At 38.7% G+C, this 18,605-nt stretch overlaps 2 protein-coding genes across 6 annotated transcripts; one reads left to right on the forward strand and one right to left on the reverse strand.

Annotated features, from left to right (window-relative positions):
- Positions 1–2,501: 2,501 nt before the first annotated feature.
- PIGX (phosphatidylinositol glycan anchor biosynthesis class X) lies at positions 2,502–12,850 on the reverse strand. Of its 5 annotated transcripts, none has more exons than XM_061636610.1 (7): positions 12,684–12,850; positions 10,560–10,661; positions 9,588–9,645; positions 8,686–8,827; positions 6,793–7,006; positions 6,005–6,105; positions 2,502–4,012 (listed from the first exon to the last, which is right to left on the reverse strand). In XM_061636610.1, the coding sequence occupies exons 2-7, from the start codon at positions 10,645–10,647 to the stop codon at positions 3,854–3,856; spliced, it is 762 nt and encodes a 253-aa protein (XP_061492594.1). In that variant the 5' UTR covers positions 10,648–10,661; positions 12,684–12,850; the 3' UTR covers positions 2,502–3,853. The 5 variants fall into 5 exon arrangements, with proteins under 5 accessions (XP_061492594.1, XP_061492597.1, XP_061492595.1 ...); XM_061636613.1 differs by lacking the exon at positions 12,684–12,850 and adding an exon at positions 12,538–12,674; XM_061636611.1 differs by lacking the exon at positions 12,684–12,850 and adding an exon at positions 12,210–12,674.
- Positions 12,851–12,859: 9 nt separating this feature from the next.
- On the forward strand, positions 12,860–17,581 carry CEP19 (centrosomal protein 19). Its single transcript, XM_061636614.1, has 2 exons — positions 12,860–13,773; positions 15,318–17,581. The coding sequence occupies exons 1-2, from the start codon at positions 13,605–13,607 to the stop codon at positions 15,677–15,679; spliced, it is 531 nt and encodes a 176-aa protein (XP_061492598.1). The 5' UTR covers positions 12,860–13,604; the 3' UTR covers positions 15,680–17,581.
- Positions 17,582–18,605: the final 1,024 nt, after the last annotated feature.

The raw sequence follows: 18,605 nt of genomic DNA on the forward strand, positions 1-18,605 counted from the left end.
GGACAATCCACAAAAGAATTTTGATGCAATCTGGTTTCCTTTTTTGATCTACATAAATGTTTATACAAATGTTGTATGCCCTCCAGTAAAGTATATTTCCTTATGGAGAGGTTATGTTCATTGTCTTAGGGATGTTCCTGTATGATGCTCTTGTTTGTATATTTGAATATACTCCCCTCTTTCTCTCTCTCTCTTTATATTTATAGAAATACTTTACCCTCTCCCCCCCCTTTCCTCCCTTTTTTTCTTTTGTCCTCTTCACTAAGACAAAGCATTGACTGAGGAAATAAGCAAGTTGTAATTGAAGATATACTTGATTTGGCAAAATGTACTCCGTTTATGTTTGATGTTAATGTTGTATGGTCATCCCTGTAGTTTGAGGGGTCTACAGGATTATTTTATTACAGTAAAACTTTAATAAAAATTTTATTAAAAAAAACACTGTTCATTTTGGCCAAGTAGATAGGAGTCAGCTGTATAACAATAATAATTCTAGTATCTGACCCTTTCTCACACAGAGCCTAGGGCAACTAACAACATCTACAGACATACCATTAAGAACAAAGTTTTAAAAACTATGGTTTTATCATGTTGTACACCGCCCTGGGAGCTGCTAGCTATAGGGCGGTTTAGAAATGCAACTAAATAATAAATAATAAAAATAATAATAATTTAAGAAACAATAATCAAAAAAATAAAACCATCAATAGTTATAGCAATACTGTCATGTTTGCTATTCTCTGAAGGCTTGGACAAATGAAAAGGTCTTGAGCTGATGTCTCAAAGGTGATTTGGAATCTGAACACACAAGCCTGGACATAACAGTTCTTGCCTGCTTCTATCCCCCTAACCCTCCAGTTTAGATCATGAGCTTGCTTTTTATCACAGACTGCAATCAAACGTTCAAGCATTTTCATGCCCCCTTCCCTATACACATGCTGTAGCACCAAAGATAGACTTATCTCCCAAAACGTACACTTCTCAATATCACAATTTTTATATAAAATGTGTGTACTACTTTGTCATTAAAGTCATTCATGTGTGCTGAACAAAAAGGCATTAACCAGATACACAAAAAGCATGAAACCATATAAACATACTGTTAGATTCCAGACAAAATCAGGCACACACCAGTTAAAACAATTCCAGCCACCAAACTGCCAAGCAAAACCACTTACCAAGTGATTGACTCTAACCAGACTGAAAAACAAAATGAAGCACTAAAAACCCAGGTTGATAGGACAGAATTCCCCTGGCACCTGAAAGAAAGTCAAGGCAGTGCCAGATCAACCTCTTTTGGAAGGGAGTTCCATAGTTGAGGGTATGACCATAGAAAAAAATATTCTTTCAGATAGCCACCCGTGAAGCAACCCAGGCAGCTTCAGTTCTGGATAAAAAGCCAGTCTGAAGTTGATTTAGACAGTTTCATTCAAAACTTTTACAATGTTATATGTTAAAGTGAACACATTGTTCATGGTGACCTAACACTTAGCCGTACTTATGTCAATACTGATAAAGTCAGGCTGGGAAAAATAAAGGCCTAAAAAACTGGCTCATTCCACATTAGGTGTGCTTTGCATCTATATCACAGATGTACTGATTTCTGCAAGTCAAACCCAAAGAACAGTGAATCATCCTCTATGAATAAAGAAAAGCAGTGTGCACATATACCCCTCCCTAGTGATAAGGCCCGTTGACTATACAACATGTAATAAGAACAGAACTCATATTGACACAATGGTGCAGCATCTGTTTGCTTATATAAACACAATCCAGACTGGCATAGGAAAAATATCTGAGGGAGGGTACAAAAATTTCCCATGGGAGAAGCTCTATCTTGCATGATCAGCTAGAAAGAACAATAAGCAGATAGCTCATTTGCTCATTCAGCATTTCTATCTCCAAGCACCAGCTTATGTTGCCAATGGAGCTATGCAGCTGCATCTTATGTTTGTCTAGTCTATTTCCTCAGACCCTTATTTTGTGGAAGTCTTAAAACGAAAACATCAATTCATATTTTTTCAAATAAAAGCTCACTCAAAAATATGCATGTTTTTATAAATTAAAGTAACACAGGAAATGTCATATTCCTTTCTCTAAAAAGAGCAGCCTCCTTGCAATACAAGATTCCTATGAAGTCTGAGCTTCAGCTGGTCTTATCTTGGACTGACAATAACAGAAATAAGATCTGACATCAAGCTGACTGAAAATTAACCATCAAGCCAGCATAGCTTCCAAGCAGTCATTTTATTGTTATCACTTCAGTACTACTATGATGTTTGTGGGGATGAAGGAGAGGGTTGCACAAGAACTGAATGGGAGCCTCAGCAAACAGCTTTATGCCCATCTTCCAGCTACTGCAGAAATTGATCCTGACTCTTTCAAACTGACATTAAACCAAAAGAAACCAAGGATAAGTAAAACAACAGAGGCTCACGCAGCTGACCTCTTATAACGTGCCACAGCTGCTCAAATGTGGATAACAGAGAAACAAAAAGAACCCAACTGCAATTTTTCTTTATTGGCTCCCTTCCCCCAAACAGATGCAGGGCAATCTTCACAGGGAACCTGAGGTAGTAGCTGAAGTATTGCCTCAGCTATCATCATTCAGCACTTTGTACAGGGAGGACAAAAGACCAGTGTTACAGCATCTCATCAGCCAATAGTGAAAGATGCCACAAAACCAGTCTTTTACATGGTTTTGGTGGAGACATAAAGAGAATTCTCAATAATTCAGAGACAAGGAGACCAGTACAGGTGAGAAACGAGCAAATGATACAACTGCAGGCAGTAAACTGGAGTTATACACTACAGAAATAGAATTTGAAAAAAGGTCTTTTCTTTTATTCCATCCATGAATTCATAAATACTCTCTACAGATATGGGAGATGGCACATCTTTCCCTTGAACCTATAATAATATTTTGCATGCTAGCAAGCACTTGCTGCCCCCTAAGGATATGTGAGGCTAATTGAGAATAGAAAAGTTAAGAACCTTTGGGCCTGCTCAGTTTTTCTATTAATGAAGCAATTTTCCCCCTGTATTTCCTTTTATTTTCAACACTATTTACATCCAGTGTCTTCTCTGAACCTGGAATAATTCCACCTGTCCTATTATCCCTTCTGAGCATCATATTTATCCAGTTTATGGTTTCCAAGAGAGCCAGTGTGGTGTAATGGTTAAGGTGTTGGACTATGACCAGGGAGACCAGGGTTCAAATCCCCACACAGCCATGAAGCTCACTGGGTGACCTTGGGCCAGTCACTGCCTCTCACTCTCAGAGGAAGGCAATGGTAAACCCCCTCTGAATACCACTTACTATGAAAACCCTATTCATAGGGTCGCCGTAAGTTGGAATTGACTTAAGGCAGTACATTGACATTTTATGATTTCCAAACTTAATACTTTAAAAGCTTCCTTCCAAAGCATTATTGCCACTTAGAATTCACTTTTGTCTGTTTGACTCATTTCTGTTATTGAAGATCCATAAAATAAGAATCACATTATTAAAAATCTCTCCCCCATCACTGGTGATATTAGAATTGTTGGTAAGTAGGCAGCTTTCACTATCACAGAATCAAATTTTGACAATTTTGCAGACAGATATTTATCTGATACTAGGTCAGCCTATTCAGAAATCATGAATAAAATTGGGGTTTTTTTTTAGAAAATAGACCAAAAGCAATACAGCCAAGGATATGACACCTGCACAATCAAACAAGAAGCACTTGGCTTACTCCCAGTCTGTAATGCTGGGCCAGCCATAAGCCTGTTCTTCTGTTCCCATCTCTGATTTGTCTAGTGTATTTAGACAGTTTTTCCATGATGATTCAATATAAAATCTTGCTTAGTTTCACCATGAGCTCTGAATAAAGGAGAAGCAACCATGCTTGTATATAGCTGAAAGGATAAGACTGGAACACAATATTGTGGTGGCAAGAGTCACTGTGCATACCAATGTAAGATGATATTTGAGCCCAACTGGGATCTGCAGTTTCAATTCTTTGTTTACCTACAAAAGAAAGTTGCAAACTGTAAGTCAGAAAAGACCTCTTTTGTTCAAAATGCATATTCTATATATATAATTTAATTTTGTTCATTTCTTTTCAATTACACAGCCTTGAGAGTGGCTGTATACTATAGCCAGCATGGATTTTTCACATTCCACAATGTAAAATTGAAAATACCCCCATGCCATTCTGCTGCTTCCCATAAGCTCATTTCAAAACAAAACCTTACAAAACCTATAGTCCTGAACTCAGAAATGCTGGCTTAACAACTCTCTAAGTTTTCATAGCAATACATAAAACACTCAGAGAAGTTTGTGAATTCAAATTGTAAAACAAGGGAAAAATCCAGACCCCGTGGTACTGTTTTCTGTCAGTGGTCTCATAATTTATTAAAATTTATTAAAATCAGCCATGTTCACAGAATACCTGTAATCCTATTACTGACCTTGCCCTATACTCTGACCTTCATCTTCTGAAGTTTAAAAGTTAAAAAAAATACCTGACTGATTTTTAATTAATTTAAGAAATTTAATATTGCAGTCAATGATAAGCACAGGCATGCTCAGTAAGAACCAACTGTCAGTATTCTAAAACCCAGACTCACAGTTGCTTGGCTTGGATAATCAGGTGGCCACACTCACACCAGACATTTATTTCACTTTAGACAGTCATAGCTTTCCCCGAAGTATCCTGGGAAGTGTAGTTTATGAAGGGTGCTAAGAGTTATTAGGAGACTCCTATTACCCTGACAGAGCTCCAGTGTCCAGTACAGTATCTCAGAGAGGAGGTCAGGTCTCCTACTCCCCTGGTGCATTCACTATACCTGCCCAATTTCCCTGCCTTTAAAAGTTTGACAGAAATATTTGTTGGGTATAGGTACATTCTTAATCAGCAAGGTTTTTTTGCCTAGTGAATATTTTTTAATTAAATATATATTGCGGTCTGGTAGCCCCACAAACTTCAGATACTGAGGCAGCTGCTCCTTGCTTTGTTCTGCACTCCTTTCTTGATCTTCCCATCAGACCAGAGAAGTTCACATCACAAGGAGAACAGGTAACCCAGTCTACAACTCCTCTCCAGTTTCTTTATCCTTCCTCAAAAGGAAGCGTCTGCCTCTTTCCTCCATCAGGAATAGTTATCCACCTGCAACCTATCCTGGCTGATTACTGGTCAGGCTACTCATGAGCTGGTCAGGCTACTTCTTTCCCAAATATTTTAGTCTGTCTCTTTCAGCATTTTCCATCTCAAAAAGTCCTTCCACCAACCACCTGTACAGTTGTATTCATGACTATTTTGGGACCAATTTACTGCAGGACCACTTACCCCATATGTACCCACTCATGCGGAACTGTTACTGTTACAAGTGCTATGTAATACTCATTACATACTTGTAAGAAATTAATATTTTAGTGTGACACCACCTACACTTTGGAACTCCCCGTCTATTGACATCAGGCAGGGGCCTTTGCCATACTCTTTTCAGCACCTGCTCAAAACATTTTTGTTTAGACAAGGCTATCCAGATATGTAGAAGCTGATATTGAAACATGTCTTTTTAGTTTACTGTTGATTTTAATTATATTTTCAATTTAGATATGTTTTTCACTGTCTTTTATTAATAACTTTAACTTTTTTATATAAACCACTTAGAGTTTCTATGTCAATCAAGTAGTATACAAATTTTGTTAAATAAATAAATAAAATACTCAGAAGCAAGTTTCAAAAAGTTCAGTGGGTTACTCCCACAAGACTCGGGAGGGATTGGAGCTTTAGATCATTAAAGCAATGGAATGAGAATGTTGAACAGTTGCATTTCCAACCAACCAGGCTTTCCATCTGGAAACTGGGTCTACAATCCTATGAACATTTAGGCCACTAAAATCCCACTGGAGTCAATGTACTAGGGCTAAGTGCTAAAATATAAAACAGACAGATCCAAGTTGTTAGACAGATCTATTTCTAGAAAAATGGAGATAAAAGGAATATGAACATACAGTTTCGAACTTCATACTATCCCAATGGCACATATGCATATCCTTCTGGGAACATGGAGCTTCTATTTCAGTTTCTTTCAAACATTCCAGTGATAGGAGAGCTAAAAGAAAAACAACAACATAAACTTAGTTTTCAGGAAATAGATTATTCATAGTTTTTAAGCACTACTTCCCTCAATTCTGTATATATTTTTACATATCTCCCTAATATGTTTGTATCCCCAAAGTTTTAATGGTGTTGATTTATTGTATTTATGTTCACAAAAGCAACTTAAAATGTAAAAACAAACATTAAAACCAAGGATAAAAACAAGAATAGAATAAGAACCTAAAATGCTCTTTCATAATACATGCAAAAGGCCAGATCCAATTCAATCCACCTAACTAAAAAAAGGAATAAAAGAAGAATCCACAAATGTACCAAATTAAGGGCCGAAAGCCTGGGTCAATAAAAATGTTTGTTAATTAATTCATTTATTTATTACATTTATATCCCATATTTTCATCCAAGGAACTCAATGTGACATATATGCTTTTCCTTCTCCCCATTTTATCTTCACAACAACCCTGTGAGGTAGATTAGGCTGAGAGGTAGTGAATGGCCCAAGGTCACCCAGTGGGCTTCATTCCAAGCAGGAATTTGAACCCTGGTCTCCCAATCTAACACTTTAAACACTACACCATCCTGGCTCCCACCCCATACTTGTGTGCCTCCCTGATTCTATATTGCCCTTTTAAAAATTTCTCTCCCTTCTCATTCCCAGAAGAAGTCAGTCAGTTTCTCTTACATTTTCGGCAATGGATTAATAGTTCTGGACTCTTCAGTACAGTAGAGATTTCGCCATCATTCTCTGCTGGCCGGTGATATCGACAGTGCAGAGGTAATAATGCTCTAAAACAGGAAAAGCATTCAGGGTCAGGTCTCATGTAAACAAGGACAGAAATGTCAGCTGCTAAGTACTCAGGAGCTTCCAAATCCACATTATCTGCAATCACCAATGCCTGTAAAAAAAATATAATGACGTAATTAAAAGCAAGGCATTATTTCAGAGTATAATCCTATTATAGACAGTAGTACTATAGCTATCTTGCAAAGAAGCCTCCAGGCTGGTTCCAGTGTCATATTTCTGTACTTGTCTCTTAATAAGGCAAGATTGTAAAGCAACGTTTGTAACAACAACTTAACAATGTAACCAAAACTGACAGAGGTATCTGCAAAGTCAAATGGAAGTTCAACAAATTAGTAATGAACAATATACTGTAACTCCTGGGGGGGGGAGGAATGGGGCTGCTACACATATTTATGCAACCCCAAAGCTCTTTTCCCCCCATACATTTGACAGACTGAGATGACATTATTTGTATTAGTGTGCTGCCAAAGCTTTCTATGGCTGTATGGGGTGGTTGTTGGTTTTTTATTTTGTTTTTATGGTGTGGTATATTTACTTTTGATTTTAACAATGTTGCAAGTTGCTTGGAGACCTTTGGGTAACAAGTGACTAATAAATCTAATAAATAATAATAATAGTACTATTTTGGACAATTCCCAAAATTTCTGATGTGATGAAATTTCATGCCTCCAGTGGTTTTTTAATCAATTGTCTACTTGCTACTTTTCTGTGTTCATGTTTAAAAGTACATCACAGGTAACAGTCACAAGGATCGAAAGAGCTATGTACGGCCAGTATGATTTTTTTTACTCTTTGAACATCAAGCCTCTGTGCCAGAGGTAGCCAACATGATACCCTCAATATATTGGACTACAACTCCCATGCTGGGGCTGCTGGGAGCTGAAGTCCAACAACATATAGAAGGCACCACATTGGCAACGCCTGCTCTGTGCCACATAATAAGCTGCTTTTGAAAGTCCCTTCATTTTCAAAAGCAGCTGATAGAGGAAAAAACCCAACAATAACAAGGGTAAGCCCCTTGAGTACCTGGAACTTGGTATTTTGGATCCCAGCACAGAACACAATAACTTCTACATTAATGGAGATTTTTTTCTATAGTAAGGGACAGGACAAATAAACCCTTAAAACCTGTGCTATCTATACAGCATACTATACCAGTAAAAGCTATTGATCTTGGGTTGGGGAGTCTTCCAAACACAGTCCAGTTTTGTAAATTAGGGATTTAACCCCTGTTAACCAACATACTTTCTTTCCTTTCATCCAGTAGCAAGGAACCAAACTGGGGAGGCAATGTTTTCCACATTTGAAGAAACTGTTATTGTAAGCCATTTTCACTAACACTGGCATTGGCAATGGAAACTCCCAAGAAACTTAAATCTGCAGTGTGTTAGATATACCAAAAATTAGGGCTCCTTCACCTTCAAATATCGAAACTTTTAAAAGAAATTATCTCCAAGGAAGAAATACAGATTAAATACATAAATGATTAAGTGCAACTAGTTAATCCAGTTTTAATACAAGCACTCCAATTTAGGTTATTTAGGCTGCAGTCCTTCACACATTTGCCTGGGAGTAAGTTCCACTGAATTCAGTGGGGCTAACATAAGTAGATATGTAGAGGATAGTTCCGCCACAGATAGAGCAGTTAGACAACTCTTTGCTTCCAAGAAGGGACAGGCACCTGTATGCCATGTAAAGCCTAACTTTGTGGATATCGACCTATTTTGTATACCACCCCAACTTAGCTTTCCTTGCCCACAAAAGTCATACCTCAGTGAGATTGTGCTTTTTTAAAGATGTCAGTTCATATGGATCCACATATAGTCCTTTTGGAAAGTGTACCTTGATTGCTACAATGCAGCTTCCTATGCTTTCATCAGCTGTACTGAGATTAATCTTAATCAGAAGGTTTCTAACATTTAAGAAAACAAACAAAAAACACTTTCAACAGAATGCATTCAAAACATACCAATATCACTTGTGTGCAAATTACTTTTAAAGACTGTTATATATTTACATTTAATCTGCAATGTTTTTCTCAGATTTCAAGATCCCACTTACTTGAGGTTGGGGGAGAGGAGAAAAATGTTCTAGAGAGATTTAACACAGGATCACTTTTAGTTTTATGTGTTTTAATTATAACTGTGTTTTATACACCTTTATATATTTTTAGTTTTGTTGGTATTTTAATTATAACTGTGTGTTTTGTACTTGTTTTATATTTCTGCTGTAAGTTGCCAAAGGACCGTTTTCTGATATATGGCAATGAATAAATATCATCATCATCATAATACAGAATAAACCTCATTGAATCTCAGGGGGGGAACCATAGAACTTATAATATTTGTATTAATGGAGAGCTGAAGCTGAGGAGATGTCCCAATCAAGTTTACTCTAATGGGACTAAACTCCAACACAACTAGGTGTTACTCTGAGTTGTCTATGAATCCATATAACTGAAGATAGACTGCAACTTATATTAACAATTATTCAATAGAGTATCAAAATCCACTAGCATCCATATACGTGCCACTAGCCATTTAGTTTAACATAACAGTTCACTTGACAACATTCATGCTGCCATCATTAAGCAGATGCAAAGGTTTGAAAGATCCAGGTCTTATTAATAGACTAATACCAGAAGCACTGTCCAATATCTGTCATAAACCCACCTGTGAAAGCCATCGTTCAAAAACTGTTGCCTGACCTCAGGACATGTTTTCTGTGCATCTATAAAAAGATAAATAACATGCAAAATCTTTTTTTGTTTTCATCATTTCAACATATTTTAAGCAATATTAAAGCCCATTTCAACTAATTTAAAGTTTGAAAATTCCTCTGTTCATCACCAAAAAAATGTGATGAATGGCTATTACAGAAGAGAGGAAATGAGTTAACTGTGGTCAATGTAAAGATCATTCTCTCTTGAAGCCAAGGCAGGCAACAGACTTTTAATCCAGTCTTGCAATTTGTTACTGATTGATTGCCTTTTTATCCAGTTGCAGACATGTTAACCTGTCCACCTCACCCATTTCCAGTTTACAGCAAAGGAAAAACAAAGAATCTCTGCTTGCTGACTGCGTTTCAATGAGCCCACCATCACAGAACACTGAGCCTTTCAGCAGCCAAAACGCTCTGTATTTCTGACAGTTTTTCTATGTGCCAGAGAGAAGGAAAGATGCTAGCAACAGTCAGAAATCAACATTGTGTTTCCCTGGATAGGGAAGTAAAGCATGGATCCACTGCTGCTCATTTCCCTTTCTCAAGGTATAGGAAGACACTCTAGCAGGAAAGGCTAGGAATGGATATCCATGTCTGAAACACATTTTCTAATCTAGGCTACTTTAATCTTGCCATCTATGGAGAAAATCTAACTACTCACAACAGTCCTGAGATGCTCCTATGGACTCAGTGGGTTGTTTCCCATCAAGGAAAAGGACAAACAAATAAGCTTTTTGAATGTGCTAGAATATAGTCAACAATACAGTGCTGTGTGTTTGCATAAATAATTAAATCAAAGTGTAACACTATCTATAAATGACAGTTAAACATCCTATGACACACCTTAAATCTGAGGAACTAGATTAATGTACAACATTTGCTCACCAACTTGTTTCAGGAAAACAAAATAAATTTCAACTTACACATGCATTCTGGTATGCACACACAAAACATGATCCAAAATGAGTGGACACCCATCCAAGGAAGCACGTTCTTTTTCTGCTGAGACATCTCAGACTATAACACTGCAAGAAAAAATTAATCACATTAAGGAATAAGTTTTTGCTAGATAGTATGGAATATTTGAGATAATATTGTGTGCCAGTAACAGTAAAGATTAATTCAATATAAGGTAAGCCTTTAAATGAAAATCCCCATGTTGTTGTTACATGTCTTCAAGTCAATTATAACTTATGGCGATCCTATGAATCAGCCACCTCCAGTAGCATCTGTTATAAACCACGCTCTTCAGATCTTGTAAGTTCAAGTATGTGGATCAGGGCTTGGAAAAGTTACTTTTTTGAACTACATCTCCCATCAGCCACAGCCAACATGGCCACTGGATTGGGCTGATGGGAGTTGTAGTTCAAAAAAGTAACTTTTCCAAGCTCTGGAATCAATCCATCTCTTGTTTGGTCTTCCTCTTTTTCTACTCTCTTCTGTTTCCCCCCGCATTATTGTCTTTTCTAGTGAATCATGTCTTCTCATTATGTGTCCAAAGTATGATAGCCTAGCCCTTCCCAGGATTATGTCAGTATCCTTTGGTTCTAACTATGAATCTGGTTATGTCTCAGGTTACACAGGAAGACTGAGATAATGAGGGACTTTTCAATAATGGAGTGATTACACAAAGCTTCCATGATAGGGGGATCAAACAAACAGTGGAGTTGGCACTTTCAAAGATCCATAGAGGTACATTATGACATGGAAAAGGATCACAATTTCAAAAGGAATATAAAATGTACACTGTTATGTCCATATCAGCCCTACAATTAGTCATCTGAATGACATGTTTAAATCCATTTTATCCTTACTTATATGTCTCTGAACCTCCCTATCTATGACAAAATATCTCTGTAACTAAAGATCACATCGCTCTTTCAAGCCATGTGAATTATTATTATTATTATTATCATTATCATTATTACCTGCCCTTAACCAAAGGTCCCAGGGCAGGTTACAATAATTTTAAAATACAGCATTAAAAACAATTAAAAACAACCTAAAACCACAAAAGAGGGTAGCTCCTAAAACATCTCAGGTGTCAAAGGCTAGAGTAAAGAGATAAATCTTCAGCATTCACCTAAAACTGTACAATGAAGTTGCCAGACACACCTCAGTGGCAAGTTCCACAACTTAGGGGGCCACCACAGAGAGGTTCCAAGGGTGGTGTAACTACCAAAAGGGCTCCCTCTGCTGATCATAACACCCAAATGGGTGTGTAGGGAAGGAGGCAGTCTTTCTTAACATAATTATCAAAACAACTACAACCAGATCTGGAAAGTTAGATTTAAGTATTTAACCTATTTGGGCTTTTTATTTTATTTTTATATTTGGGCATATTTTATTTGGGCTCCTGCTGGGAGAAAGAGCGGGATATAAATCAAATAATAAATAAAAATAATAAAACATATCTAGCCTGACTGTAAACTACATTGCAGTAGTTAAACAATTATTGTGTATTGTTTATAACAGACAGATGCCCAGCCACATCCTCATTTCCCCTTATTTCCCCTATATTATTATCCCACTTATTTCCCCTATATTATTTTACACACACGGGATCATCCAACCTTCCATGGAACACTTTTTCTCTCAAGTATTTTGAGCACAAATGAAGATGGGAATTAATCTGAAAACTAGTGACGGTGAGCACATCATTCTCAAGCAGAGATTTCCAGAACAGGAGGACTAAAGGAAATCTAACAGGTATAACCTAATACTGAGAGTCAACCTTCTCTTTTAGTCTAGAGGGGCGGAGAACCTGTGACCCTCCTGATATTGCTAGAATACAATTCCCATCATCCCTGACTATGCTGTGAAGTTGGGCGTCCAACAACATCTGAAAGGCCACGGATTCCCCATCCCTGCCCTTGAAAACCACTTCCATCAACCATCCACCCCAGTCGAGAGTATTCCTTCGGTCTCTTGTCTCTACGCCCCCCCTCGCTGAAGGAAGGGGTGCGGGGGAAGACGCTTGATCAACTCTTGTCACGCCATAAGAACGCGATATCTTAAGTCCAAGACAGCTCTACAACCCTCCTTACTTCATGCACGCGCCGCTTCGTCCGCACGGGCCCTAGGCCCCTGCAGGGAGTGTCATCATTGCGCCTGTCTGGAAAGCATAGTTGGAACCACCTCCTCCTCGTCGGTGTCTCTGTCTCCGCCTTTCTGACAAACCCAAAGAGTAAGGAATGAGTAAATGAAACGAATAAAGGTGAGCAAAGAAAACGCCGCAGAGCCATTGCAAATTCGCCCATTACAGGCATCTCTTTAGATAACAAAGTCGAAGGGCCTGATGTGAAGCCTGTGCCGAGCTGTTGTTATGGTGATAAAAGGAGCCAGAGGAGTGTCCGCCGCACAGCTGATGGAGAGATAGTAGAAGAAGGGAGATAGTAGGAGAAATGACCCTATTACAGCCGTGGTGGGTAAACATCCGCATACAAGCCGGGGCTTTGTTTCTCCCTAGAGCAAAAGTGCAGATCCAGGAGGCAGGAAAACGATCGAATGCGGGAACGAGAGATCATTGTGCTTGAGACCGACAGAGCGAGCAGCCAGTTCTGTCACCCTTGCCGGCCTGTGGAAACAAACTGTTTTTAAAAGCCAAGAAGTCTCACGAATGAATGAGAGATTAATCCAAATCCTCTCCTAGGTGGTAAAACACGAGCTTTGCAGTTCATCGGAAGCAATTCGCAACCACCAAACGGCACAATATTTGTATTTTCAATTGTTTAGGCCTGCTGAAAAATGTGGTGCTAAACTGCTTTCAGTCATTTATGATTCTCAGCAATTCAGCGTACCAATTAAGCATGCCTTAGCAAACCCACTGGCAGTTCAGTGGCTTTTTTTTAACAAATAAAAAAACTGAATAGGTAATTTAATAAGCTGTTTAAAACCTTGGGCCCTTTAAACATTGCTGTCTAAACTTTTTAAAAATAAAACTCAAGTTATGCACAGGGTACAAATCAATGTGGTACCTTCTGACTGAGCCTACAGCAGGACCTAGGATGTCTTATGTTGCAAAGAAGTGTGGCATCCGATTACACCCTCCATCTATTATTTTAATCTATGAAGATCAGCTCAAGAATAATATACGTAAGCGCATCATGCCTATCCGGAATTTCTCCAAGTTCTCAGGTATAGCATGTTTATTTTGTGAACCTATCACAAATTCAGATCAACCAGATCAACATTGTGGATGGTGGACCACTCCATTTACAGAAACCGGGGAAGAATTCCTTACGCATAGGTGGGAATACTACCAAAACACACTGTAAATGATAGCTATGTGCTTCAGCCTTTCAGTTCCTATACTTTGTTGTGCTTTATAGCAGAATTCAACTTTTCCATCCATAGATGACATGTATTAAGAAAAAAGATCTTAAAAAAAAACTAATGTGGTGAATGAACAGATAAATATGTATGAATGTTTAGGAGTAGGTTTTTTAAAGGTGAATGCTCTACCTCAAGGGTGGGGGAACTCAGACCCAGGTGTCAAATTTACCTCTCCAGGCCTCTCTGTCTGGCCCTCAGGACTCTCCCTACCAGGGGTGGCCACTCCGTGCCTCTCCAGATGCTGCTGGACTACAGCTCCCATCATCCCTGACCATGAGCTGTGTTGGTTGAGACTGATGGGAGCTGTAGTTCAGCAGCATCTGGAGAGCCACGGAGTGGCCACCCCTGCCTAGCCTATACCCCTCACCAGTTGTGCTTCATCCCCTCCTGTAGTGTATTTGGCTGGCTAGAATGTGTGGTTGAATATTGATAATGACTCGTTTCCGTGGGTGAAGGATAAAGGGGTGGAGTGAGTTGTGTAGAAACTACCCTAGTAGTGCTGCCCTGGGCTCCTAATGGGAGGAAGGGCGGGATATAGATTTAATTAATAAATAAATACTATACAAAGGCAAAATTCACATTTGTTACCATGCCCACTTTTGCCTCTGGCTGCACCTACCACTGACATTTGGCCTCTGGGAGGTTGCCCCGATGGGAATGTGGCCCTTAGTCTGAAAAGGGCTTCCCATCCCTGCCCTCCTTGAAGCACAACTAGGAGCAAGACTGATGGCCGAGCCAGCATTCAGTTCACTTACACACACATCTGTAATTTTCATTTTTTAATTATTTCTATTTATAGACCATTTACTATCTGAACGATCTCAATGTGGTTTACAATAGAGTACATACTTATAAATACAATAAGTACAATAGGAACCATGTAAAATGTATGTAACAAAATACATGAACAATATCCATATACATAATACAATTTCAGTTGTGAAGCTGGGTTACTTTTGCATCTGATAGACTTATTGTAAGCTCTCTTTTTCTAATATATTGCTATCTTTATTGAGTTGAATTCCACAATATAGCACAACTAAATGAAGACAAACAAAAATATATAAACCTTAAAACCAGTTTGTTGATGGGTGGAATTGATTATAGTAGTCTTGTGTTGAGCCAGCTATCCTTCTGTTGTCTTTGTTGTCTGTGATGGTGCATGTAGAAATAACTTTTTAATCTGTTTCATGCAGGGTTTCTTCTCCCTATTTGTTGTGCATTTGGAGATATCATATATTCTGATTGGCTTTAGGAAAAAACATTTTAAAATGCAGATTTACAACAAACAAACAAAAATCATATGTCTTTGTTACCTGAGTTCATTTTTTCCTTCTTTGGTGCAGACTGCAGCAGGGCAGCAGAACAGCTCAAGAATAATCCTCGGCACAAGACTTATTTGGAAGGGGTCTCAATGGAACAGCTACAAAAGTTACACAGTTTGCTGAGATGTCACTTGGGGGGACAAAGTTTGACTCAGAGTCTGGAGCAAATTCAGCAGGAAGAAACAATTGACCCAGAGGAGGACTTGAACAAATTAGATGACAAGGAGTTAGCCAAAAGGAAAAGAATCATGGACGAGCTGTTTGAAAAGAACAGGAAAAAGAAAGATGACCCTGATTTTGTCTACAATGTTGAGGTAGAGTTCCCTCAAGATGAAGAGCCTGAAGCCTGTGAGTGGGATGCAGAATCGGATGATGAGTTTTGATTTATAATCAGGCTCTAGTTTCAGGGATCTCATCAAACTGGCAATGACTGTTGCATGAAGCGTACCCCTTCATATTTTAGCAACAAAACTTGACTAATCTTGCCAGTCAGCTGCCATGTTTTGTACTGTCAAATTAGATCAAGACATAAGCATTTCTCTTTTCTTAGCATGTAAATAGGTGATAAAAGTGTTCTGAGACACTCAATGAAAAAGATTCAGTTAGACTCAAAGATTTATTTACAGACTGCCTGCTTTTTCTCTGCACTGGCACACATCTTTGTAAATAAAATAGTGGGTCTACCTCAACACTTTAACATGCAGTATTAATTTTTTAAAATCCTTAACTAGGTAAGTAATTTATGTCTTCTTTATTATTTCACAATGTTGTTTCTTAATTATCTAGAATGCCAAAGTTTTTCAGGTGAACTTCCTGACTTTCATTTGCCTTTTAAAAAAAAATTGCACCAGAAAACTCACTACAGTATATGATATTTGGGGGGAATCAACATTATAATGAAAACTTTGATGTTTAAATATGCCATGTTGTATTAAAAAGAATGCTCTTAGGATTTTGTTAACATGGGATGCTTGGGCACGATGACTGACAGTTTAGGCTGGTACTCAGTGCTAGTCCTACTTAAAGTAGACCCTTTGAATAGACATTAATAACATAGATTCATTAATTCCAAGAGGTATACTCTGAGCAGGACTTAGCTGAATCCAACCCTTTGAAATCAAGTTAAGGAGAGGCCATTGGAGGCAGCACTAAGTGCCACTCTGCCAGCGAAGAGGGACTTCTCTAGTAGCATGGCACTGATACTGCTGGAAGAGCCCCCACTATACCAGAACAAAGCTGCGCCAGCATATATGTACCACCAGCAGTGTTTCTGTGGCAGTTGGGGTTAAAAGGGGCATGTTGGGATGGATCGGGGGAGGGCTTGGATCTATAGGATCTAAAGACCCCTCATTTCTCTGACATGCTCCCCCGAAAAGGTCATAAAAATCACACCAGCCATAGAGCTGGCACAGTGATTTTCCTTCCCATTTATGTCAATGGGAGGAAATATTTTTAAAAAGCAAAAGGGGGAAAACGGGGAATAATTGTTCCCTCCTTCTACCCTGATGGAATGAGGGAACTGATGGTTCCTCTGCCATAGAATCTCACATACACACCATCTTAGGACTGCTCAATTTCAGTTAGTTTTGTATGTGCTGCTGATATTGATGCTTTATTGCAATACTACATACCTATTATATGCTTTACTGTTTCCATGGTTATATGTTCACACCTAAAGAAACAGCTAACCAATAAAGTAATTTTGAAAAGCTGGAAGAGTTAATATTGACAGTTTTAAATGATATCTGATAATGTGAGCTGAAGAAAATTGAAATGACAAATATATGAAATCATGACAGCAATAGTCTGCCAAAAAGAGGTTCTTGCTTCTGCCTAGAGAGTGTGTTAGGCAGTACATTTTTCTAAGGGCCCTTCAGGTGGATTACTGAAAAGTGTAATAGATGTGTATTAGTTCCTTCTTGTCAGTTTCACCACAGCTGGGAGTCTTACTAAAACAATGTGAAACTGACAAAAAACTTAGGGCATTTCCCCATTGCTTGCAGTTCTCTCCTTTATTGTCCTTAGGTGGGCACCATTGGCTAGAACTGTAAGAGAGTTTGACAAATTCCATATATTTAAGATGTGGAAATGACAGTGCACCTATCCTGCTGCAGGAAGGCTGTCATTCCATGTACCTGTTTTCTGCTGGTGATCTATTGCAGGTGGAGAGAATATCACAGGATTATCATCACAGGATTGGGGCTTGCCATCATATCCTACAAAAATTAATATGGAACTGGGACATACTTTGACTGTGGTGAAAAGGTCTAGGTCTATTACAGTAGTGTAACCCTCTTGACTGCCTAGTGCTGTTATAGTGATTCTAACTCCCTCAGCCAAAATACATTTACTTTGAAAGACTGCAGTGGAATTTACTTTGAGGACATTATTTAAAACTGAATCATTATGGTATTACTTCGAGAAAGAAAACTTCAGAACTTTTCCATTAGGCTATGTCTATAATTCAGTTGGAAATGTCTGTAGAGAACTTTATCAGTGCAGAACTAAAAAGATCTGGTGCCCAAGGGCACTTCCAGACTGTCTCTATTTTTGGGTAGGAATCAGTCACATACTGACAAATTCAGGTTGAGCAATTAAGATGATTGGGTGCTTTTGTGCAGCAAATGCACTTTCCCCAAAAAACAGACTTTTTGTGCTAAGGAAAGTGATGCGAAAATCCACTGGAAAGTGTGGGATAACAACTGCTTGATACAACTTTGTATAGCTTTCCCACAAACAAAATAAACAGCCAATGTTGTCTAACCTCTCTGCAAACTTTGGGCAAACAAATGAGTATGAATACTCAATAAACAGGCCATTTGGAAGTAACCCTACATGGGGCCCTGGATCCACATTTTAAATGCTTCTTTTTGCAGCAGGATTGATTTGGACGGTTCATATGCGTCTGTCCTCGCTGCGGATTTTTTTGTGTGTGTGTGTGTTCACATGCGCTCGCATTAACTACATTTGGTTTTTTTCTTGCCTCGCCCCCCTATTTAAAATGTTAACTGAAGGGGCAGTGTTTCCCTGTCTCCTGCAGGTAAAGTCTGTGGACACTGGGGGGTGCTATTCTCCTCTTTTCTGCTCTTAGTTTAGTGTCATCCAGGCAAAAAACCCATTGCAGCATTGCAGGCTTCTCCCTCCACCCTCATTCCATGGCTGCTTGGGTGTCCTACTTTGAAAAAACCAAACAGCAAACAGGAAACAGGAAAAAAAACCAACCACAAACAAAAAGAGGGGGCCTTTAGCTGCACCCCTCCCTGCTGGTCGCCTAGGCATGCTTTGGGGACCCCCTGCCACTTACGGGGG

The sequence above is a fragment of the Rhineura floridana genome, chromosome 7 (assembly GCF_030035675.1).
Source record: "Rhineura floridana isolate rRhiFlo1 chromosome 7, rRhiFlo1.hap2, whole genome shotgun sequence".
In the NCBI taxonomy this organism is placed as follows: Eukaryota; Metazoa; Chordata; class Lepidosauria; order Squamata; family Rhineuridae; genus Rhineura; species Rhineura floridana.

What these genes read in the sequence shown, in the direction of transcription:
- PIGX (XM_061636610.1), bottom strand. Translation starts at nt 10,647, where the DNA reads ATGTCTCAGCAGAAAAAGAACGTGCTTCCTTGGATGGGTGTCCACTCA. An exon ending in GTGCATACCAGAATGCATGT is followed by an intron (nt 9,646 to 10,559) that starts GTAAGTTGAAAT and finishes ATCTTTTTATAG; the next exon opens with ATGCACAGAAAACATGTCCT. An exon ending in ATAGTATGAAGTTCGAAACT is followed by an intron (nt 4,013 to 6,004) that starts GTATGTTCATAT and finishes TTTCTTTTGTAG; the next exon opens with GTAAACAAAGAATTGAAACT.
- CEP19 (XM_061636614.1), top strand. Translation starts at nt 13,605, where the DNA reads ATGTGGTACCTTCTGACTGAGCCTACAGCAGGACCTAGGATGTCTTAT. An exon ending in GAATTTCTCCAAGTTCTCAG is followed by an intron (nt 13,774 to 15,317) that starts GTATAGCATGTT and finishes TCTTTGGTGCAG; the next exon opens with ACTGCAGCAGGGCAGCAGAA.